General features: G+C 37.5%; 5 protein-coding genes across 5 annotated transcripts; 2 read left to right on the top strand and 3 right to left on the bottom strand.

Annotated features, from left to right (window-relative positions):
* Nucleotides 1-4,687: 4,687 nt before the first annotated feature.
* Nucleotides 4,688-6,314, top strand: LOC108850399 (gibberellin 3-beta-dioxygenase 1). The gene is made up of 2 exons (XM_018623943.2): nt 4,688-5,263; nt 5,620-6,314. The coding sequence occupies exons 1-2, from the start codon at nt 4,770-4,772 to the stop codon at nt 6,203-6,205; spliced, it is 1,080 nt and encodes a 359-aa protein (XP_018479445.1). The 5' UTR covers nt 4,688-4,769; the 3' UTR covers nt 6,206-6,314.
* Nucleotides 6,315-7,131: 817 nt separating this feature from the next.
* On the bottom strand, nt 7,132-9,020 carry LOC108857038 (probable 2-oxoglutarate-dependent dioxygenase AOP1). Its single transcript, XM_018630961.2, has 4 exons — nt 8,957-9,020; nt 8,396-8,787; nt 7,825-8,149; nt 7,132-7,739 (listed from the first exon to the last, which is right to left on the bottom strand). Exons 2-4 carry the CDS (start codon nt 8,776-8,778, stop codon nt 7,479-7,481), a joined length of 969 nt encoding a protein of 322 aa, XP_018486463.1. The 5' UTR covers nt 8,779-8,787; nt 8,957-9,020; the 3' UTR covers nt 7,132-7,478.
* Nucleotides 9,021-10,772: 1,752 nt separating this feature from the next.
* LOC108808311 (ABC transporter G family member 40) lies at nt 10,773-17,087 on the top strand. Its single transcript, XM_018580480.2, has 20 exons — nt 10,773-11,260; nt 11,341-11,461; nt 11,560-11,648; nt 11,765-11,849; nt 11,974-12,133; nt 12,225-12,301; nt 12,396-12,449; nt 12,529-13,203; nt 13,273-13,589; nt 13,681-13,841; nt 13,940-14,043; nt 14,140-14,296; nt 14,389-14,555; nt 14,665-14,997; nt 15,081-15,371; nt 15,446-15,529; nt 15,624-15,757; nt 15,820-16,047; nt 16,138-16,564; nt 16,678-17,087. The coding sequence occupies exons 1-20, from the start codon at nt 10,938-10,940 to the stop codon at nt 16,933-16,935; spliced, it is 4,245 nt and encodes a 1,414-aa protein (XP_018435982.2). The 5' UTR covers nt 10,773-10,937; the 3' UTR covers nt 16,936-17,087.
* Nucleotides 16,990-19,902, bottom strand: LOC108808319 (pentatricopeptide repeat-containing protein At1g15510, chloroplastic). The gene has a single exon (XM_018580487.2). It carries the CDS (start codon nt 19,803-19,805, stop codon nt 17,208-17,210), a length of 2,598 nt encoding a protein of 865 aa, XP_018435989.2. The 5' UTR covers nt 19,806-19,902; the 3' UTR covers nt 16,990-17,207.
* Nucleotides 19,903-21,858: 1,956 nt separating this feature from the next.
* Nucleotides 21,859-24,474, bottom strand: LOC108858471 (ADP,ATP carrier protein 2, chloroplastic). Its single transcript, XM_018632420.2, has 4 exons — nt 23,526-24,474; nt 23,204-23,458; nt 22,984-23,127; nt 21,859-22,741 (listed from the first exon to the last, which is right to left on the bottom strand). Exons 1-4 carry the CDS (start codon nt 24,288-24,290, stop codon nt 22,064-22,066), a joined length of 1,842 nt encoding a protein of 613 aa, XP_018487922.1. The 5' UTR covers nt 24,291-24,474; the 3' UTR covers nt 21,859-22,063.
* Between the last annotated feature and the right edge of the window lie 579 nt (nt 24,475-25,053).

The following is a 25,053-nucleotide window of genomic DNA, read 5'->3' as shown; positions in this document are numbered from 1 at the left end:
TATACTTTTTAAAAAAAAAAATTAACATTTGTGATTTGTATATAACATATATGAGCGTGTTGTGCACACATATTTCTAAATTGAGATATGCAAACATAGTAAAAAAATATATTTTAAAATTCAGTATATTAGAGAAATTTATGGTAGCGATCTTAACTATTCTTTATCCAGAACCGAAGCAAAAACCAGAAAATCATAACTGAACTAAGAACCGTATGGGTATCTAAGTTTCTATAATATAGTTTATATACTTATAAAGATAATCATATAATTTTTAAATATTACTTTTAAATTGAAATACCAAAAACAGAATACAAAAAATAAATTTGTCTGAAATATTTAAAATTGTCTTAATTATCCATAGTTTTATCCGAAATTCAAAAATGATAATTAAGCATAAACCGATTTTGTTTTTTACCCGATTAACAAAAATTGGAACCAAACCGAAACGGAATGTGATCAGAAATTACTTCGGGTATTAGCCGATTCTCAACTTTTTTACTTGAACTGAACGTAAATAAAAAAAACGAACCAGTTTTTTAAAATATTCGAATGGATCCTAAACCTCAACCAAAGAACCTCAACCAAGAACCAAATGCACTATTACCAAAAAATTTTGATTTAATTTTGACCACAAAAATATTAGACAAATAATTCGATTATAAAACGAAATTTAAAATTTTATATAAAAAATTCCACTCCGCTCATGGTGCGAGTTATTATCTAGTTGTATTAGTGTTTTCAGAAAATGACATTTGATTCAATTAAAACTGTATTGTGATATAAATAACACATGAAAAATCCCTAATTAGTGCTTTAAACTATTTAAACCCTTGTTAAAAGATAGACTGAAATTTATACTTTCCAAATTCAAAATAAAATATTTAATATTAGTTTCATCTTACATGGCATTCTGTTAATTGATTTGTACATCTTTCTTATGTTATTGTTCAGTTGAATTAAAGACACTTGGTAATTATTTAAACAAATTAACTGTTAACTATTATTTTCATCAAAAACACTATTTACTTTTAGCATCTTATACACTTTTCAAATTCATTTTTCTTTTAACAAAATCAAAAATTTACGACAATACCTTTTATAATCCATTAGAAACTGAAAATAGACAGAAAACTAATCAACTCTCACGCATGGATGGCTTTGTTCCAGGTAAACAACTATTGTATTTGCTATACAAATTTTCTGACATTGTTTGAACGTCATTTACTCTCTCTCTAATCAACAACACTTTTACCAAAAAGCATGCATGAACACAAAGATCATAAACATAATTGCAACATAACATGGTGTAAACAGATCTGCAAATCTAGTATTATTGGAAGAGGAGATAGCATCAAATGTTGTTTCCTCCCCCTCTCATTCTCTGGTCCCAATAGTTGGCATCAACTCACCATTTGTATTTAACTCTTCAGTGCATTCATCACCAGCTTTTTTATCAGAAGCTCTTGTTGTTAATTCTCAAGTGGCAGAGGATGATTTTGGTTCCGAAGTTGTGGCTACAACATCCAATAGTTCTGACATGGCGCAAAAATCTCTGGGAAATCGTTGCTTAAAACCATTTCAGAAACTAAAAGATATGGAGTGGTTCACAATTGGTGGAAAGACAAGGAGTGGAAGAGGTAATCCAGCTTCTAGTCGTCGATTTCACTAGAACTTAAACATTAACAGATTCTTATCTTCTCTTATGTTATGCTGTGATGAATATAAATTGTGTGTGTTGTATTGACTTACATTGTACAGTATAATATACAAGAGAATATCTTAACTAGTTAAATGAACTAAGTAGATAGTTACAAGCATATTATATGACATTGTCGCTAAATATGTATCATTGTCTCCCTTAAGTATTACATGTGTGATTAACGATCCTTGATTGTCGGAGTGATGTAGAGTATATGAAGTTTCGGGAATAGAAGATGTAGTAAGACCAACATTAGTCGTCATAATTGAACGATTAGTTGAAAGACATAATAGAACCAGTAGAAGTAACATAACTAGTAGTATCCATGATTGAAATTTTAGTCAATCACGTTTATAGTTTGCGGAAATAATTCTTATGATTTAGGTAAAAAATCGATATTGCTCTAATACTATGTAATGAATATAAATTGTGTGTTGTATTTACTTACAATGTGGTATATATATATATAAGAGAACTAGGTGTTTTTCCCGCACCTGCGGGCTTTAAAAATTTTCAAAAATTTATAAAAATTAAATATCATTAGAATAATTTTAAAAAATTTATAAATTTTCAAAAACCATTAGCATAAATTGTTATCATGCTTTTGGCAGCATAAAAAAACTTTATTTATATAAAGCATGAAAAAACAATGTCAGATATCTTAGATAGTTTTTCTTGTGTTAGCACTTATTTTATAGTTAATCACTTACGGATAATGAAATAATGAACCAACAATATAAAATCTGGATGCACCAAATATACATCTCAAATATCAATTAATATTTAGTATCAATCTGAAACATATATCAAAAATGAGCCTTTAGTAAAAAAACACCAAAATGAGAATCAACAATATATATCCAAAAGTTAATTAATCATAAATAAGATGATTTAATATTGTGATTGTCTTAAATCACATATTTAATTAAAATATAAAATAAGTAAAATTATTAATTATATTTATTAACCATATGATAAATAAGCAAAATACCTAAACCAATGGAAAATATGATAAATAAGAAAAATTACTTAAAATTTTATTTTAAAACATCAAAATAAGAATCAACCAGCAGATATCAAAAATAACTATAAATAAGATGATATATACTAAATAAGATGTTATATACTAAATAAGATGTTATAATATTGTGATTATCTTAAATCACATGTTTAATTAAAATTATTAAAAATAAGCAAAACTATTAATTATAATAAATTAAGCATATAACAAATAAATAAAATTACATAAAACTATGGAAAACATGACAAATAAACAAAATTATCTAAAATCATGGAATACATGACAACTAAGCAAATTTACTTCTCAAATAATAGTATAGATAGATAGATATCCTAACCAGCTAAGGAGAAGGAACAAGTAGATAATTACAAGCATATCATATGACATTATCGCTAACTATGTATCATTATTTCTATATATGCTTTTAAAGCTTCGTGTTTATTTGCCTAGTACTTTGTAATAGATTTTTTTTTTCTTAAAAAACATTACATACTGTTTTTTTTTTTGCAAAGACCTGTATAGCTTCATTTATGGCAAATTATGTAGCTTTGACGCATTGTTAGTATACTTTCGACATGGCTTTCTGCCTTTAGTCTCAATTTGGCATGCTACGACGTCATTAGTAATATTCGCTTCGATAATTTGTTTAATCGCCTTTAATCATGAAAAGTAATGTTATTTCATCTAAATTTTATTTGTTTTCTTCTAAAGTATTTTCTATATCTTTTTTTGAACAAGTATTTTCTATATCCAAATACTAAAAAACTATTTTTCTCCAAATATATTACATCCAGAAATCTTTCGATTTTTTCTTGGTGGACAATTTGAAGAAGATAAGCTATTTTGTTCTCTGCTGCAGTTAGCTAGATATTGTTTGAAGAGGACAACATTGGCACTTTCTATTTTTGTTCCTTCTTTTGTCCGAGCCAAAAACACTCTTCTTTGTGTCTCCTCCTCTTACAATTATAGTTTCAATCAATCAACACTAATTTGACCGCAACCACGGAAACACATAAAGTAATTTGTGGTCGGAAAATAAATAGATACATAGTTGCGTATATACCTTATTTTTTCTTACACATAACTTACTTAATATCTGATTTTGAAATAAACTTAGAATTATTATTTTTGTCAATAGTTGAGAAAATGAGGAAGCGTATCACCAAGAAATTAATCGTTTAATAAAACTTACTCAAATAATCAACAAAACAAATTAATTAGACAAAAAAAAATGTTGTCTCTTTCTTTCTTTTGCAGTGTTTGTCTAACCGTTTAAGGTCGTAATCATATCTTATCACCTCTTTCTTGCATTTCTTGCACTTCTTTTTAATTAAAACGTTGAGCTTCAAGGTATGAAAGACAAAATGTACTATAATACCTCCGCTTTAATTTAATTATATACAGTTTGACAACCCATCATTTGTCAATACAAATGAGGAAGCGTATATCACCAAGAAATTAATTGTTTGCCAAAAACTTACTCCAATAATCAACAAAACAAATTAGTTAGACAAAAAAAACATTCATCCCTTTCTTTCCTTTGCAATGTTTGTAAAACCGTTTAAGGTCATAATCACATCTTATCACCTCTACACATTAATCTCTCTCTTAAATTTGTTTTTAATTAAAATGTTGAGCTTCAAGATATGAAAGACAAAATGCACTACAATACCTCCCCTTCAATTTTTATTATATACAGTTTGACAACCCATCATGTGTATAAACGTTATCTTGCATAAAAATAACAAACAATATTTTTTCTTACAAAAGAAGGAAATGGCGGGACCTCCTTAATTTTCTAGAGGTTTGGTTTGTTCGTATTGTATTAATCGAATAAAGTAATCGAATAACCAATACAAATGCACCCAAAAAAGAGCTTCAAATGATTTTTTTTTTGCCTCCTCTTGATCTCGGCTCTACCACTATAAATAGACTCTCCAACACCTACATAATCTTCCACCACAAAATATTATTCACATCTCACAAGAAAAAGAAAAACACAAAACATCTATAATTTACAAACTACTATCTTCTTCTAAGAGCAAGATGCCTACAATGTTAACAGACGTCTTTAGAGGCCATCCCATTCACCTCCCACACTCACACCAACCTGACTTCACATCCCTCAGTGAGCTCCCTGATTCTTACACATGGACCCCCAAAGACGATCCCCTCTTGGACGCCGCTCCTTGCCCTCCAGCCGCCAGTGAAAACATCCCTCTCATTGACCTGAACCACCCCGACGCTGCCAACCAAATTGGCAGTGCATGTAGAACTTGGGGTGCGTTCCAGATCGCAAACCACGGCGTGCCTTTGGAACTTCTCCAAGGCATTGAGTTTCTCACCGGTAGTCTTTTTCAGCTACCTGTCCAACGCAAGCTTAAGGCGGCTCGGTCAGATACAGGCTTCTCTGGCTACGGCGTCGCTCGTATCTCATCTTTCTTCAATAAGCAAATGTGGTCCGAAGGTTTCACCATCACCGGCTCCCCTCTCAACGACTTCCGTAAACTTTGGCCCCAACATCACCTTAAGAACTACTGGTATATATCTATATACACTCAATCATATAAGTACTTTCTATAGATATTAGTTTGGTAATAACATGGACCATGAATAACAGAAGCAACAGAAAGTTCGCCATGTCATTAAAGTTTAGTGGAATTAAGAGTAACGAGCATAATGAAAAATCTAGCATATTGGACCCACTCAAGATTTGAAGATATATTTCTTTTTACTCTTATCGGAGAAAACAAAAAAGACCAACTTGCTTTTGTTTTGTTTTTCCTATTTATTTAAAAGGTCGTACAAAAATTTAACGTATTTATATACAAATTGTGTTTAAATCTCATCTGTACTACTACTAATTAAGGGAATTCGTATTTTTCTTAATTAACAGCGACATCGTTGAAGAGTACGAGGAACAAATGCAAACGTTGGCATCCAAGTTAATGTGGTTATCGCTAACTTCACTTGGCGTCAGCGAAGAAGACATTAAATGGGCCACTGCTAATCCAGATTTAAACTGGGCCCAATCCGCCCTCCAGCTAAATCACTATCCGGTTTGTCCTGAACCGGACCGGGCTATGGGTCTAGCTGCACATACCGACTCCACTCTCTTAACCATTCTCCACCAGAACAACACTGCTGGTCTCCAAGTATTTCGTGATGATCTAGGTTGGGTCACCGTGCCACCGGTTCCTGGCTCGCTCGTTGTCAACGTCGGTGATCTCTTCCACATCCTATCCAACGGATTGTTTAAAAGCGTTCTTCACCGCGCTCGGGTTAACCAAACCAGATCCCGGTTCTCAGTAGCTTTCCTTTGGGGTCCCCAATCTGATATCAAGATATCACCTGTACCAAAATTGGTTAGTCCTGTTGAATCGCCTCTATATCGATCGGTCACATGGACAGAGTATCTTCGAACAAAAGCAACTCACTTCAATGAAGCTCTTTCGATGATTAGAAATCACATAGATGAATAACAAGCAACTCACGAGTCACGAGTATAATAAAAGTTGTAATCGGCTAGTTAGTTTGATTAATAAAAATGTTGTAAATTAGTATTCTATTAATATCATTATTTATCTTTAATTTGTGTTTGAATTGAATTCCACGAAAAGACAGGCACTTCTTGAATCGTCCCATGACATGTTGCCACACTGCCACTAATGAGAATCTTGTTATTAATTTTGTAATTATGCGTTTGAGGGTCCCGATAAATTCTATGACTTTTATTTTGCTTAAATATAAATTCTATGATTGAAACGCTAAATAAATACTCCCTCCGTTTCATAATAGATGATGTTTTAGAAGGATAGTTTTGTTTCAAATTAGATGAAGTTTTGAGATTTTAAGGTTACTTTAACTTTATTGGAAATTGTTCAACCAATTAGATTTCACAGTCTTTTTTATTATTGGCTAATTGATTTTAAATGATATCTTTAAAATATTTTTTATTAAATAAATATAATTTTCTTAATCTTTATGCATTAAAGTAAAATATCAAGTATTATGAAACGGAGGGAGTAGTATTTTATACTCCACTAAACATTAAAGACAAACAACAGGGTGTAATTTTTCAGAATCCTACACAATTCATCTTGTTTGATTGCTATTTGTCAGATTGTCTGAAAATAAAATGACAGAGCACATCTAAGATGAGGCTATATGTCTAATCTAAAAAGAAATCGAAAGTGACCAAAACATATACATTATATTATCTCATCTTAACTTTTTACAAGCAATATCTTCTGTCTCGATGTGTGCAGCAGAATATGGCCCATGTTTATGGAAATTTTCGTGTTGAAATAACATTGATTAGAAAATAAATCAAACAGTTTGACAAAAAAAAAAAAAGAAAATAAATCAAACTATTTCGTATAACTGAGACATGAAATAAAGGTCTTTTTATTTATTTATTTCCACACCAAAAGTGGGACTAAAAAAGTTAGAAAAGATTTTTAAAGTAACCACTATAAGTTAAGGCTCATGTTAGTCTAGATAAGGAACACTTCCACTTTAGTTGTTTGCAAGAGGATGTTTATACACACACTAATTTTAAATCATTGACATCTTGATTTCATGGAACCAAAGAAATCAAGATGTAATAAAGTATACATCGTACTATATAACAAGATCACGAAATGGATACATTATTTTTGGTTGAAAATAACCAGTTTTTTTTGGTCAAAAATAACCAGTTTTGATATGATTGTGAATATGGTTTTTGGTTGAAATTATGATTGTGATTATGGTTCATACGCCTTGTTGGATACCACAATAGACTTTGGTCATGGTACGGTGTGCCTTGAGATGAACGTCCACCGTTTCGTAGAAAGCAAGAAGTCCGTCATGGTGAAAGGGCTTGTATGCTAAAGGATGGTCTTTGTCCACCATCTCCTCTGGTGTCGATATCATCTCTTCCTGGAACGAGAAGAATCCAAATGAATATCTCATTTCCACGCTCTCCATCTCCACCTTGTGGTAACACGATTTGATTCTGTCGTTGCTCCACGCCTGATATATTATTTGGCGCGCATGATTAATTTGACAGCATATAAAATCTAATCTGTATGATAACATGTGGCGTGTTATAGCTTACCATGATAGCGTCGCCTGCTATAACAGCAAACCTGGTTGGTGAAGGGATAAAAGGATACCAAACATCCTCTTTCTCGGATTTTAACATGAGTCCTTTGATGTGATTCTGATGGAGGATGGAGATGAAGCTCTTGTCCGTATGAGAGATGAACTTCCTGTTGGGTTCTCCATTAGGGAGTCTTCTGTATTTCAGCAACCGAAGAAGGTACCGTGAACCTCTTATGTGTTTCTCTGTATACCTCTCTAGGTTATAGCTCTCAAAGAGCATCCTTATCACCAGTTGCTCCAGCTCAGCTTGCATTTTCACATATGCGTTAACAGTTTCACTATAACAACATCGTACACATAATAATTGTTGATTTTGGAAGGGAATTAAGTCTATGTGCACAAGTAAAATGCCACATTCATTGGGTAATAATTGTAAATATTTCATTCACATAATTAATATATAAACCCTAGAATAAGTATTTGTTTCAATCATGTTTTGCTTTCTTAAGTATTTTAATTTTATTTTGTTCACATCCATAATAGTAATAAAGACTATATTAAATTGCTTGATAAATAAGTAATACCAGAAACGGTCATTGTCATGATGATCAGGCCACATGACACGGGAGAATTGGCGGCACTGTTGGATATCGTTGGCTTGGTCAATACCAAGACCTTCATGAACAGGCTGATCATCGGAGATCATGGTTATGTACCCGTGTCCAGCCTTGTGGTTCTCGTTCTTTACCTTAACTTCGGGAGGAAGATCAAGTAGTTCCTTGGAAGCCTCTAGAACTGACTGGTGGAGCTCTGCTGGAAAGCTGTTGTACTCGGCCACGAACCAACCATGGTGTTCCATGGCTTCACGGACGCTGTTTCTCGTCGAGTTCCAGAGCTCTGTTCCTGGTTTTAGGTTCTTGTCGGAGAGGTTGATGACCGGAAGCTCTTGAGTTTCATTCCCACCCATTTGACTATCCTACACAATCAGATTACAGAAAACATTAGAAAAAGTAAACTGTTATAATCTTTTTTTTTCACCAAAACTGTTATAATCAATGAATGTATTGTTGTTCATAATCATAACATATGATCCAATCTTTCTATTATATAACCAAGAAAATAAACTAAAATTAAGGAAATTTTACAAGTCTGCTCACTAATGTGAATTGATATTTGCCTAAAACTTATAGTTGTGAAATATGGCATGGAATATGTGTTTATACTCCCATTGAGAGATACCTCAGTTAGTTTGTATAAGATGCTTTCGTTGACTTTTGTTTGTATTTGGATGGGAGTCTCCTGCATAATTGGGCTATTATAAGGCCTACTCAAGTTTCTTCAACCAAAGCCCGCTAATTTATTCTCGAACCGAGTGGGGTCTTATTGGTCGACACTGGGTTTGACATTTCCCAACTTCTCAACTGTAAAGTAAAGTGTACCTTTTGACTTTAATAAGCCGCGGACGTTGACTACCTTCGGTTTGATTTTAGTCTCGTGAATTTTGGTTATGTCCGGTTTTTGGCTTACCCTTGTAAATTAGATAGGAGCAGAACGCTGGACCCATAAATATGCTTCGCAACAACCACCAAAGGGACGGGAAAATAGGAGCAGAACGCTGGACCCATAAATGTTTTTAATTGCCCTACCAATAATTGCTTCATTAGCCAACACTAACGCTCCACCAAAGCTATTTTCCGGTTAGGGACGTATCTTTTGGTTGAAACAACAGTCACCCGACTCACCCCATATTTGAAAGGTCTCGGTAAAATTGGATATAGAAACTTCCAAAAATGTGGCTGCCTGGCTGGTGTGAGGAAGTTAATGAACAACATTAAATCATCTTTGTTGATTCTATTAGAATCTTCGAATGAGACTATTATTATACGTTTATTACACGTTTTATCTTGCGGTCGATTACACTTTTACCAATAAAATATATCTTAAAAATAATAACTTGCAAAATGTGTATTTTTATATAGGCAAAGTCCAAGAGGATACAATTCAATTAAATAATGGCGGTTTGATTTCTTCATATTACTATTTAATCTGCATATATTCATGCTAATACAGTAGTACTATATCTTGGCTACTTCTATTAATTTTCCGGTAAGTGGTTGTTTTCAATAAGCGTTCAGTGTAGCATAATATTAGAACAGTGGTAATATACTTGATGGTGTTTTTTCTTCCTCAACGTAGATATAGCAACTTTTTGTACTTTCTCTGTTCTAAAAATTGTAAATTTTAGAATTAAAAACATATCAGTTTATTATTATAAAATGCATTATTTTTTATAATGAACTATTTTCCATAATTTTATCCAATAAAATGTTAATATACAAAAATACACAATTATGTTTTTAAACTTTACATTTAATATTAAGTAATCTATCAAGAAAGTAAAACTTGTATTTTTGAAATAATTTTTTCCTAATGTATATATTCGGAACGAACGGAATAATATTTATCAGATTTTTTTTAATATTTACGGAAAAAAATATAAGTTTTACGGATTTGAGTTCATTTTTTTATTTCCTATGTAATTTTTTTTTGTGTTTGCTTGCTAATAATGCGTAATATGGTGTTTGAGTTTTGGAAAGAGTTCAAAAGGTGGGATTCTGGTAAAAAGTTGTAAAGAGTTTAAAAGTGGGATCGATTAAGTGAAATGAAACGTTGCTTTTTAATCATTATTTTCTCATAGAGATATATTTAGGATCAAGGTTTTAGGCTGCTGCTTCTAGATGTCCCAGAGAGAGAGAGAGTCACAGCTGACGTAAGCTTTCTCCTCTTACTATTTGCAAATTCAAAGTACACAAAGGAAAAAGCGTAGAACGTCACTCTCTTCGTCACGTTCCGTTTCTGATTTTTCAACCTTTTTCAATCAAAATAGATGCATGTGCTTATTCGTTTAATAACGATATCTCCTCTGCCAAATATGTATATATAGGAACACAATCCCTACATTCGTTCATCATCCATCTCACATTTCTCTTAGTTTTTTCACCATATATATGTTTGCGTAATTTATTCTTTAATTCTTGTTCTGATATAAACCAAAATAAAAAATAAAAGAAAGATAGAAGAAAAAAAAAGGTTTTTTGATATCTGGGATTCACTAATCCGAGGAAAATGGAAGGAACTAGTTTTCAGAAAGCGAGTAACAGTTTGAGAAGAGACTCCTCTGTGTGGAAGAGAGATTCAGGAATGGAGATTTTCTCCAGGTCTTCTAGAGAAGAAGACGACGAAGAAGCTTTGAAATGGGCAGCTCTAGAGAAGCTCCCCACCTTTGACCGTCTCAGGAAAGGAATCCTCACGGCCTCTCATGGCATCAACGAGATCGATATTGAGAAGCTTGGGTTCCAAGATACCAAGAAACTGCTAGAGAGGCTTATCAAAGTCGGTGAAGACGAGCATGAGAAGCTCCTATGGAAACTCAAAGACCGTATCGATAGGTAAAAAAAAAAAGAAACAGAGGAGCTCTGTTTTGTTTGACTAAATTGAGACTAAAATTGTTTATTGAATGTAATGACAGAGTTGGAATCGATCTTCCGACAATAGAAGTACGGTTTGATCATCTAAAAGTTGAAGCAGAGGTTCATGTCGGAGGCAGAGCTTTACCCACGTTTGTTAACTTCATGTCCAATTTTGTAGATGTAATAATGCCTCTTTTTTTTTTACTTCTTTATATATTCAAACATTAAAAAAAACAATATCTAACAACAACAGTCTTTATTCTGTTGTTATTTAACAGAAGCTCCTGAACTCTCTGCATCTTCTTCCCAACCGGAAGAAGAAGTTCACTATACTCAATGACGTCAATGGAATCGTCAAGCCCGGCAGGTGAATTTTCAGATCCCGTTTATAAAATGATTTTGGTTCTTTTATTGAGAAATTGTTAAAATATTTGAACTTGTTGATCACGTTAAGAAAAAAGAAAATAACTTTGAAATGAACAGGATGGCTCTGCTCTTGGGTCCTCCAAGTTCTGGGAAAACGACCCTCTTGCTTGCCTTGGCGGGAAAGCTTGATCATGAACTAAAGGTACAAACTTTGCCTCTTTATCTCTCTGTTTCAGCATCATGTGTGTGTTTTTTTTTTTCAACTCTATGGTTTGTTTAAAGATGGAATAAAAATGTTAAAAAATATCAATATTTTTGCTCTGTAGGAAACTGGAAGAGTGTCATACAATGGTCATGGAATGAACGAATTTGTGCCACAAAGAGCAGCTGCATATATAGGTCAAAACGATGTTCACATCGGTGAAATGACTGTTAGGGAGACTTTTGCTTACGCAGCTCGCTTCCAAGGTGTTGGTTCACGTTATGGTGAGTTTTAGGTTTTTAACATTTTCTCAAAACATTCGTTTTGGTGTATATGTTGATTTTGCTGACAATCACTGCTTTGGTGGTGCATTAGATATGTTGACGGAATTGGCAAGAAGGGAGAAGGAAGCAAACATCAAACCTGACCCTGATATTGATGTCTTCATGAAGGTTAATTAGCTACTCTTTACTTCCCTAACACTTTCAACTTTTGTTAATTTAATATTCTCATGGGCTATATTATAACTTCATTATTTCACTACAGGCGACATCAACAGCAGGTGAAGAAACAAACGTGATGACAGATTATATCCTCAAGGTATAGTCTCGTTCAAACATTTTTTTTAATAAGAAAATTATCAAACCTTATCATCTAACCTCCTTTATGAATTTTATAGATCTTAGGCCTTGAAGTCTGCGCAGACACCATGGTCGGTGATGATATGCTGAGAGGTATCTCCGGAGGACAGAAGAAGCGTGTCACTACTGGTGAGATGCTGGTCGGACCCTCCAGGGCTTTGTTCATGGACGAGATATCTACCGGTTTAGACAGCTCAACGACGTACCAGATAGTGAACTCCCTCAGAAACTATGTTCACATCTTCAACGGCACAGCTCTGATCTCTCTGCTTCAGCCTGCACCCGAGACATTCAATCTCTTCGACGATATTTTCCTCATCGCGGAAGGTGAGATCATCTACGAGGGCCCTCGCGAGCACGTGGTGGAGTTCTTCGAGACCATGGGATTCAAATGTCCTCCGAGAAAAGGCGTTGCCGATTTCCTCCAAGAAGTGACGTCAAAGAAAGACCAGATGCAGTACTGGTCACGGCCTGAGGAGCCTTACAGGTTCGTGAGAGTGAGGGAGTTCGCAGAGGCGTTTCAATCGTTCCATGTCGGGAGGAGATTGGGAGATGAGCTGGCAGTGCCGTTTGACAAGAAGAAGAGCCATCCAGCTGCTTTGACCACCAAGAAGTTTGGTGTTGGTATCAAAGAGCTTGTCAACACCAGCTTCTCCAGAGAGTATCTACTCATGAAAAGAAACTCATTTGTTTACTACTTCAAGTTCGGACAAGTAAGTGAATACTTGTGTTTTTTTTTAATCTTCAAGGCAGATTCATGTAACATGTTTTTTTGTTTACAGCTGCTGGTAATGGCATTTGCGACAATGACTCTGTTCTTTAGGACAGAGATGCAAAAGAAGACTGTAATAGATGGGAGTCTCTACACAGGAGCCTTGTTCTTCATCCTTATGATGCTCATGTTCAATGGCATGTCTGAACTTTCAATGACCATTGCAAAACTTCCTGTGTTCTACAAACAAAGAGATCTTCTCTTCTACCCTGCGTGGGTATACTCTCTGCCTCCTTGGCTCCTCAAGATCCCTATTAGCTTCATCGAAGCAGCTCTCACAACATTCATCACTTACTATGTCATCGGTTTTGACCCCAACATTGGAAGGTGCACATTATAGTAATACATGATACACCAAGAAACATTTGGCTCTACTCAAGAGGTTGCTAAGAATGAACGCTTCTTTGGTCCCATGCAGGTTGTTTAAGCAGTATATTCTGCTCGTGCTCATGAACCAGATGGCTTCAGCGTTGTTTAAGATGATGGCAGCATTGGGAAGAAACATGATCGTTGCAAACACATTTGGTGCATTTTCGATGCTCGTCTTCTTTGCCTTGGGTGGTGTGGTACTTTCAAAAGGTATATATATGTGCTCATCATGCGTATACGTTTACATCAAGTTTCTAACATACTCAATATCAAAAGCTCAACATTTATTTTACTATTATCAAAAACAGATGATATCAAGAAGTGGTGGATTTGGGGTTACTGGATCTCACCGATCATGTACGGACAGAACGCTATCGTGGCCAACGAGTTCTTCGGACACAGCTGGAGTCAAGTAAGCATCCCTCTATCATGGTTTTGGTGTTTTTTTTTTTGAGCAACTTGGTGTTTTTCTTTTAGACGTGACTATAACGTTTGATTGATGTTACAGGCTGTCCCAAACTCGAGTGATACACTTGGAGTTACTGTCCTGAAATCTCGTGGGTTCTTACCACATGCATACTGGTACTGGATTGGAACTGGAGCCTTACTCGGATTCGTCGTGCTGTTCAACTTTGGTTTCACACTAGCTCTAACATATCTCAACTGTATGTAACCAATCAGTTTACTTTAATCACATCTCTGATACAATATTTTTTTCTTTCTCTAACCATATGAAGTTTTCTTTGTGTGTACACAGCCTTGGGAAAGCCTCAAGCTGTCTTGACTGAAGATCCTGCGAGTAACGAGACAGAAGAACTTCACGTGGTTGACGCAAATGCTAATAAGAAAAAAGGGATGGTGCTTCCATTCGAGCCACATTCAATTACTTTCGACAATGTTATATACTCAGTTGACATGCCTCAGGTAATAATAAACAAAACATCCTAAGCCCCCCTTTTAGAGTTCTCTCATCAAATCAAAGAAACTTCTCTTACTAATAATCTCTGTTTTATGGATTCTCTTTTCACAACAGGAAATGATAGAGCAAGGCACACAAGAAGACAGACTCGTCTTGTTGAAAGGTGTGAACGGTGCATTCAGGCCAGGTGTCCTTACAGCTCTCATGGGTGTCTCTGGCGCTGGCAAAACCACTCTGATGGATGTCCTTGCCGGAAGGAAAACCGGTGGCTATATCGATGGAAACATCACTATCTCCGGTTATCCTAAGAACCAACAAACATTTGCGCGTATCTCAGGGTACTGTGAACAAACCGATATCCACTCACCACATGTTACTGTCTACGAGTCTTTGGTTTACTCAGCTTGGTTACGTTTACCTAAAGAAGTCGATTCCAATACCAGAAAGGTTATTTTCAGATACTAAAGAGATTAACATGAGAAAAATCGAAATAAATACTAACAAATGTTTGTTGTAATTTAATGGTGCAGATGTTCATAGATGAAGTGATGGAGCTGGTGGAGTTAACACCGCTGAGGCAAGCGCTGGTGGGACTACCCGGTGAGAGCGGTTTGTCAACGGAGCAAAGAAAGAGACTGACCATCGCTGTGGAGCTGGTTGCAAACCCTTCCATCATCTTCATGGATGAACCTACTTCAGGGTTAGATGCACGAGCTGCTGCCATCGTTATGAGAACCGTGAGGAACACGGTCGACACTGGGAGAACAGTCGTTTGCACCATCCACCAGCCTAGCATTGACATTTTTGAAGCCTTTGATGAGGTATATTAAAAAAAAAAACACTTTCAACACAAAAAAGAATCAAACTATTTGTTCTAATATGTTTGTGTGTGCAGTTGTTCTTGCTGAAGCGTGGAGGTGAGGAGATCTATGTTGGACCTCTTGGCCATGAATCAAGCCATTTGATCAACTACTTTGAGGTAATACATAAGACAAGAGTTTAATCACATTATATTCTAAGTTTGTTTGGAGCTCAAGTAAGACATGGACTTAATATGTTGAATTCTACAACAGAGTATTCAAGGAATCAGCAAGATCACAGAAGGTTACAACCCAGCAACGTGGATGCTTGAAGTTTCAACCACTTCTCAAGAAGCTGCTTTAGGAGTAGACTTCGCCCAACTCTACAAGAACTCAGAACTTTACAAGTAAGTATTAATATATTCAAGACATTGGTAGAATGTGATCTCACCAATCGTTTTGTACGTAGGAGAAACAAGGAGCTTATCAAGGAGCTAAGCCAACCAGCTCCAGGATCAAAAGACTTATACTTCCCAACACAATACTCACAATCATTCTGGACACAGTGCATGGCTTCTCTATGGAAACAACACTGGTCCTACTGGAGAAACCCTCCTTACACCGCCGTTAGATTCCTCTTCACAATCGGTATCGCTCTCATGTTCGGCACAATGTTCTGGGACCTTGGAGGCAAAACGTAAGCGTAACCTCCAAGAAACAAAAAAAAACTTGACTTCCAAGTTTCAAGATAAAACACTTAATTTTTTTTTCTTGTTTTCACCTGCAGGAGAACGCAACAAGATCTATCAAACGCTATGGGTTCAATGTACACAGCTGTTCTGTTCCTCGGTCTACAGAACGCTGCCTCAGTGCAACCAGTGGTCAACGTAGAGAGAACAGTCTTTTACAGAGAACAAGCCGCCGGAATGTACTCCGCCATGCCGTATGCTTTCGCCCAGGTCTTCATAGAGATGCCGTACGTTCTTGTGCAAGCTGTGGTGTACGGTCTCATAGTGTATGCGATGATAGGGTTCGAGTGGACCGCTGCTAAGTTCTTTTGGTACCTCTTCTTCATGTATGGATCGTTCTTGACTTTCACCTTCTATGGTATGATGGCTGTTGCTATGACTCCTAACCACCACATCGCCTCCGTCGTCTCCTCCGCTTTCTACGGCATATGGAATCTCTTCTCCGGCTTCCTCATCCCTCGTCCGGTAAGTACACCAAAATCTTGAAAAATTACCGATATATAATTTCGAAAAAGGGGCTTGGACTTATTTTATTATTACGTTTTGACCATAAACTTTTGTTTGGTTTGGAAAAACAGAGTATGCCGGTTTGGTGGGAGTGGTACTACTGGCTTTGCCCTGTTTCATGGACATTGTACGGATTGATCACATCACAGTTCGGTGACATTACGGAGCCTATGGCAGATGGTACGAGTGTGAAGCAATTTATTAAAGATTTCTATGGATTCAGAGAAGGTTTCTTGGGAGTGGTGGCTGCCATGAACGTCATCTTCCCATTGGCCTTTGCCATCATCTTTGCTATTGGAATCAAGAGTTTCAATTTCCAGAAGAGATAGAACAGTTTTACATTCTCTACTATTTGAAAATCATACACTTAGCATTCTACTTCCTGTAACACAAATAAAAAGGCATTTTTTTGTTTTGTTTGTACAATTATACGTTCTTCCTTCTTATTGTAATGATAATCAATAACATTTAGTTTTGAATCTCTAGCTAATGCTACATACAAAACACGTCACAGACAAAACAAAGCCAAGATATAATCTAGCTTTCATGTAATAACATTAACAATACCTTGATGTAATGTATTCCATCTTCTGTTTTCCTTCTAATCTCCACATGAACATTCTCCATCTCTAAAGTGGTGGAAGTGCACAGCGTCTCTAACAGAGATTTCTCTTCTTACTGTTTTGGAGATGAACTTCACTGTCTCATGGCAACTCTCGCACATGCTGAGATTTTTTGTCACCCAAATCGGCATTCCTGGGACTGTGTTGATCAGACCAAAAGCAATTGCCTTTCTCTCGCTGTGTCCACAGAATATCTCATCTCTCGAACTCTCAGTCTCACCCATAGAACTTGTTTTAGTAACCCCAGCTTCACTCATTTTCTCATAGAACCTCTCTAAAACAGTGCTGATCTCTTTTGTCTGAGGATGGTACTTGTCATCGCTAAGAAAGGCGTGGACTTTGCCCTTTACTTCCACCCAACTGCATCCTGCATCAACGTTTAGCCCGTTCTCTTTCATCATACTTCTCACTCTCGCAACTTCTCTCCATTTGTTACAATCAGCATACAGATTACATAGCAGAATGTAGTAGCCAACACTCTCTTTGTCCAGCTCAAATATACGCTTCGCTGAGAGCTCGCCGAGATTAATGTCTCGGTGAATCCTGCACGCGTTAAGCAAGGCTCCCCATACCGCCGGGTCTGGTGTAACTGGCATTCTCTGAATAAACGTGTGCGCTTCTTCTAACTCACCTGCACGGCCAAGCAAATCAACAACGCAAGCATAGTGCTTCAAGTTTGGGGTAACACCATACTCCTCCATCCTGCTGAAGTACATCAAACCTTCTTTGACCATTTGTGATTTGCTACAAGCGCATAACAATGAGATGAATGTGATCTCATCTGGTCTTACTCTGGACTCAACCATTCTGTCAAATAACTCCACCACCACCGAGCCTTGTCCCCGTTCTGAATATCCGGTTAGGAGAATGTTCCATGATGAGACATCGTTTTTCTGGGAGTTGAACAGATTCCAAGCAATGTTCATTCTCCCGCACCGTACGTACATGTCTAAGAGAGCGTTCGGAAGAAAATCATCAAGCCCCACTCCAGTTCTCAGTAAATGAGCATGAATCTCTTTCCCACACATCAGAGCTCCTATCCTAGCACAAGCTGCTAACGCAGCTGTCAGTGTTATTGCATTTGGCTGCAGCGTCATTTTCATTTGCCTGAAGAATATCAACGCCTCAAAACACCGGTTGTTGAGTCGAAGCCCTGCAATGATCGATGTCCAGGATATGACATTCTTGCGGGGGATGTTGTGAAAGACGTCCAAGGCCTTATCAATGCATTTGCACTTTGAGTACATATTGATGAGATTGTTTGCAACGATCACATAGGATACGAGCCTTGCCTTAATCGCAAGCTTATGGAGCTCAACACCTGTGTCAAGATCACCTAGCGTAGCGCAAGCAGATAGAACAGCAGCTACAGCTATCTCATCTGGCTTCACACAATCTTGATCCATCATTCTGTAAGTGTCTATGGCCTTTCTGGGAAGAAAGTTATACTCATAGCCTGAAATCATAGTGGTCCATGACACAATGTCTTTGCGCTCCATCCTACTAAAAACCTTTTCAGCTTCACGCCATGACCCAGCATACAAGTACATCTGAGTTAAAGAGTTACAGACAGATATATCAACAGCAAAACCTGAGCTTATCACATAACCATGAATATCCCTTCCTAACCTCCCATCTCCAAGCAGCTCACAAGCAGAGATAACACTCGTCATGGTCATCAGATCAGGATCAACAGAAAGCCCACGCATAGCAAAGAACAACTCAAGACCTTCATAACACATCCCATTCTCAAAATACCCCGAGATCATAGCATTCCATGAGATCAAATCTCTTCTAGGCATCCTATCGAAAACCAACCTCGCGCTCTTCACATCACCACACTTGACATACATAGTAATCAACGCGTTCACCACATCAATCTCCAACTCATACCCATACCTAACCACATGAACATGAACCTCTCTTCCTCTAGCGAGATCAGGTATCCCTCCACAGGTCCTCAACACACAAGGAAACGTATAGACATCAGGCCTCACACCACCGACCCACAACATCCTATGATACAAACACATGGCCTCATCGAAATACCCTTGCTTCGCGTACCCACCAACCAACACGTTCCAAGAAAACAAGTCTCTCTCAGACATTTTACCGAACACATACCAGGCATCAACCAGATTCCCAAACCTCACGAACATAGCCAAGAACGCGTTACCCAGCTCAACACCCAAGCTGCTCATGGAACTCATAGCGATACCATAAACCTCAGAGCCTTCTTCGTGCGCTCTCCTCCGCTCGCACAGCCTCACCAAGGCCACGAACGCGTCTTCGTCTACCGAAACACGCAGCTCCCGCATCGAAGCGACGAGCTTTACGGCTTCCTCCAGCTTCCCGTTCGCGCAGAGGCCGTGTAATCGGGAATTCGAGAAGTGGTTGCTGCTGCTTAGGGAACTCGAGCTGAGAACTGATAATCCTTGAGATCTTCTCAAGGTGAGTTTCCGGATTCCGAGATTCCAGTGGAAGTTGACGTTTCTGCGGTTATGAGTTTTTCTCTGGAAAGGTTTCGACTTTTCTGGGTTGGGATGGAAGTGAGGAGTTTGCGATGAAGACGCCATCGTCTGAGAGGCGGGGGAGAGCGAAGAGTATGGGGTTCATACTTGTAGAGGTTTTACAGCGAGGGGAGGTTTTAAGGCGAGAAGATAGAGTGGACAAAATCTGTCTTAATTAGCGATGATCATTAGCTATCAAACTACGTCGTTTTAGGCCACTCACTCAGATATTTTCATTGTTATTGTGAGCTTATCCACCTCTAATTTATTCAGTGTGTGTCTGTTACACCAAAATATGTTAGAACTTAGAGCAACATTATCGCCGTCTCTTACACATGTCCTTAGTATTATTTGGATTAAAAAAAAAAGAAAATTGATTATTATTAGAAAAAGACGTTCCTTAACTAAGGACGAAACCAAACGTTCTTAATGAACACGTGTCTCTTCTTCTCTCCATAGAAAGTCTCTCTCGACGAAAATCAGACGACAATCACTCCGGCCACCACCGCTTCCCTCCCTTTCCCAGTTCCCTCGATTGGTCGCTAGGAGCGAGACACTGCTTTCCTTCTAGAGATATCGGCCGCAATAATGATAACGGAACTGGCTCCGGTGGAGACGATGGTTGGTGGTTTAATTGGGTTTGAGGAGATTGAAAGCCCTGATTTTGGTTATACAATTGTCATATGGTTGGTTTGGTATTGCATTTTGACTGACTGAAATAATTATACTTACTCTGTTATAGTCTTTTGACGGCTCATCTAGTGTTCTGCAATGCTTTCAGTATTGTATGTAATTGATTTCAGTGTTGGGTTTTCAGTTTTAGTGGAATTTAAGTTTCTGGGTTTGATGTTTATACATAAAGCTTTGATCTTTGATGATATCTCTTTACCAAGCTTGATTGAATTTAAGTTTTCAGTTTACCAAGCTTGATTGAATTGGGTTTTAATGCGGACAGTCTTTCATCTTGTGTTTTCTTTTGATTTATAGAATTTGAATTATGCATTGTTTCTGATAACAGGTCATCTCAAATATCTATCGACACATGACGTTCATAGACTCTCGTGGTCTGTCTCAGGACGTACAACTCTCGCCTTTGTTACGTTAAGAGCTGATGGAGAGAGGGAGTTCTGTTCTTCAGACACCCGAGTGCTGACATGAGAGGTGAAGTTGATGTTCTTGGAGCGATATTGATGATGGGAGACACTGACGAAGAGAGTTTGGATGGACTCTATAGAGAAGGAGTCAGACCTGGTTTGCTTTCTAGGTTCGTGTTCGAAACGAGGCTTAGGGAGACGGATAGGCTTGTGGCTGAGCTCGTTGCTGGATGCAAAGAGGAAGGAAATGATGTTTCAGGGAACCAGCTGTTTTTAGCCAAAGTCTTCTACAAGGCAGAGTTAATGATTGGTTCTCTGTTGTTGCTATTCCTGAGGGGTGCGTTTCAGAGACATTGATTCTGCTCTTGTCTCTTTTTACCAGGTATCTATTCACCAATGATAATGAAGCTATGATTTTGCATTTCATTCTCTGATGAATTGGAGTAGTTAGAAGGGAAGAATGAGTTGTAGTTTTGTTAACAATTATTTTACTAAGAGACAACAAAAGTCCTACCAATAATCTACACTTTTGAGATTGTCCTTAATTTTGTTTCTTAACATAAAAATAGTAATAAAATAAGCTAAGGACTAAAAATTTGGTCCTACCAATAATGTTGCTCTTAGAACTTAGAACTTAGAACTTTTCAAGTGTATTTAATGTTTTTTTTTTTTGAGAAAAGGTGTATTTACTGTTTCGAGTTATTTGATTTCAATAAAATTTTAAATGATTTAATATTAGTTAATAAATTTTGCTAAACTATTTTAAAATCTTGTCTAAAAACATAAGATTTTTTGTTTTATTTTATTTTAACTAATAAATTCTACTCACACATTTTAAAAATCATTTGAAATTTTCTTAAACTCACAATTTAAAATATTTTAAATAAATTTCAGAATATTTATCAAATTGTCAATTTTAATAACAATAAAAAGTTTTTAAAAACTTAAAAACATGTTTAAATAACAGTAATTTTGACATTTTAATACAAATAATTTCAAGCTCACAGTTGAATATACGTGTTAAATTGAGGATAATCTAGACGAGTTTCTTTAAAAATGGTGTCTTAAAAGTACATAAGATTATTCATAAGATTAAATTCAGTTTGCTACTGGCATAAAGAAAACGATTCGACTCATCTCATCAGTTCTCTTCTCCCTATCAAAATCTTGTTCCAACCAAAAAAAACCTCTCACGTAACAAATCTCAATATCCTTTGTATTCGTCATCGTCTAAATGCTGGTCGGAGCAGACGTCTCCGGTAGTTGCCTACTAGATTCTCCCGGTGACGAATCCTCCTGAGACACAACAGGAATCTTGAGCGACGAAGCTCTCTCCATCTCCTTCTCAAGCTCTTCCTCAGACATCAGAGTGTTGAACTGCCCCTCCAAAGACTTAGCCGCGGCTAGCCAAGCAGTGACTATACCAAGCAAGATAACTCCGAGGTAAGGAGTGGAACTCGCGAGCGAGCCGAACGTAAGGATCATAAACTGCTGGATCAGAGCACCTCCCGATTTCCCCAACGGGTTGCAGACGACATCGATCGCAGCTTTGCCTTTAACCTTGGTGTCTTCATCCAACGGGATGTAAGCCATCTCTTTGCAAGGATCGAACAAGCTGTACTTGGCGCTCTTGCTGAAGATGTTCTGGAGAGCTCCAACGTACACAGCTGCGAGCAGCGGCGTCATGCCGAGCTTGGCGACCAGCGGTGCGAACGGGCCGCCGAAGAGTATCAGAGAGAAGAAGGCAACTCCGGTTAATAACAGAACGGTTGGAGTGATCTTTGCAGCTACTCCCCAACCATACTTGTCGAACACGTATTGACTTAGAAGCATCATTGTGAACGTTGCAATACCCGTGCAGGTTGAGAAGTCCCCCATAAACGCTGAGTATTCGTTCGGGCTAGGGAACTGCATTCAAAGAATAAGATGCATTATTAGTATTAGAAACTTTTTTTCTATGGGCCGACACTAAAATTTGGGGGCTGTAAACGAGTAAATAGAAAATTTAAAATTTTGGGGCCTAACATTTCTTTACAAATTTGGGTGTTTATATAAAAAAATTCAAAAATTTTGGGAGTTTGAATCGAGTGTTTCGTTTAGGCTTGGTCCAGGGTCGGTCCTGTCTATGATATGATTATTTTTTAGCTTACCTGAGCTTTGAGTTTTGATTTCCATGTGACTTCAACAAGGTTGATACTAATCCCATACGCCACAACCAAAGTAGCAAGATCTCTTATATATGGTGATGACACCAAGAACTTCAAGCTCTCCATCGTCCCCATTTGTGGTTTCGCCTGTAACAAACAAACATAAGCTATGCAGTTATTAACATAGAACCATTAGTATTTTTATGTTCAACATGGTTGTTACCTTCTTCTTCTTGCTACGTGTTGGGAGGGGAACGTATCTATTGACCCACCAATAAAGGAAACAGATGGCGAGGCCCATCCCAACGACAATACTCATCATGGCTTTCAAGGAAACAGCCCAACCATCAACTCCAGGACCAAGATTCTTTCTCATGTTAGAGAAATATTTCACAGTTCTTCCTGAGAATATAAGTGCAACATTTGCACCTAGTCCAAACAAAGGATAGAACTTTTTGGCTTCATCAACAGTTGTGATCTGCCACCAACAAAAAAAGATTCACAAATATTATTGACAACAAGGATTCTAATGACAAAGCTCACACCTGATTGGCAAAGCCCCAGAAGAGAACCGAAACCACAACGCTACCCCAAAGCTCAGCCATGACATAGAACAAACAGAAACTCCAAATCCTCATGATAGCGAGAGGGCCCATGAACCTAGGGCCGAGCGTCGCGAGGAGCTTATCAGCAAGAGCCTCGGGGTGGATCAAGTTGCTGAGAGGGTACATAACAAAACCAAAGGCTCCAAAGTAGGCGATGAAAGGGACGATGACAGTGTAGAAGAGAGCCTTTTTGGATAAAACGTTAGAAAGCTTAGTGTAGAGCAGCATGAAGCCAATAGCCATGGGGAGATTCACCCAAGTCTTGAGAAAGGGTATGATCTCAGCAGAGCTTCCTTTCGCCGTCACCACCAAGACGTCCTTGGTGTCTCTGAGGATGGTGTAGTTGAAGAGAATGCAGAAGAACATCAGCCCCAGAGGGACAATCTTCTTCAGAGTCGTAACCTCCACGCCGAAGACCTTAGGCGTCGAGTCTCCTTCTCCGGCGGCGGCGGCGGAAGCGGCGGCCTCCGCCTTGCAGATGAAACCTCTGTTTCTGTCCTTGTGGGAAATCGAAATCTTGAGTGGGTTTGTTGGGTGAAAGGATTGGGATTTGGCGTGACCATTAGAGGAAATCGACAGGGGAGGGAGGTTTCTGGTGAACAGTCTTTGCTTTAAGCCATGGGAGGGTTGGAGAAGGAGAGTTCTTGCTCCGGTGGGTTTGGCGGGTAGAGAGAGGATTCCTCTGGGTTGAATCAGACCTTCCATCTCTCTCTATCACACACTCTCCCAGCAAAACCCAGAGAGAATGGGGGAATAGAAGGGGAGGGGATAGAGAGATGATAAGAAGGTGGCTCGGCTCTGTGCAGAAGAAGAAGAGTGTTTTTTATACTAACGAGTACAAATGTTTTGTTTCTTACAAAGAAAAATCTCTTACAAAACCCTAACGGCGAGCTTACTGTCCAAATACTCGTCAAATGGTCTTAATGAATTTTTCTTATTATACTAGAATGCGTCCATGTGCGTACCTTCATCGTGTATAAAAAAATCTGCAACTTTCTACTTTAGTCTTATAGTCTATAGTATTTTGAGGAAAAGCCATGTATTTTGCCGCTAATTAAGAACACTAGCTTTAATATTATGTGAGTGTTACTCCACTCGCTGCATCATTCTCTGCTCCTCTTTTTAATAGAAGTATAGAACAATTCAGACATATATAATATAGTCCATGTATTAAGGAATATATTATATATTCCATGTATTATATAACTCTTGTGTTGATTAGTCAAGAACCACCGGTCTTCATTATTTCGAAGAAAAATTTAACAACCAGCGGCCAGCCTATGTGCGTAAAACTGGTTTAGGAGCAATACTAACTTACCAATCAATTTGGTTTCAGTTGATGCTGGTTATCGTAGATGTTATCAAATTTAACCAATGATGATTCAACGGAGAGATCTTAATCAAAGTAAAATCGATAAGCTTTGGGAAGAAAACGAGGGCTTTGATTTACGTGCACCAACTTGGGAAA

Source organism: Raphanus sativus, chromosome 1 (genome assembly GCF_000801105.2).
Source record: "Raphanus sativus cultivar WK10039 chromosome 1, ASM80110v3, whole genome shotgun sequence".
Taxonomy (NCBI): Eukaryota; Viridiplantae; Streptophyta; class Magnoliopsida; order Brassicales; family Brassicaceae; genus Raphanus; species Raphanus sativus.
The sequence above is the reverse complement of the archived record's forward strand: the minus strand, read 5'-3'. Positions and strand labels throughout refer to the sequence as shown.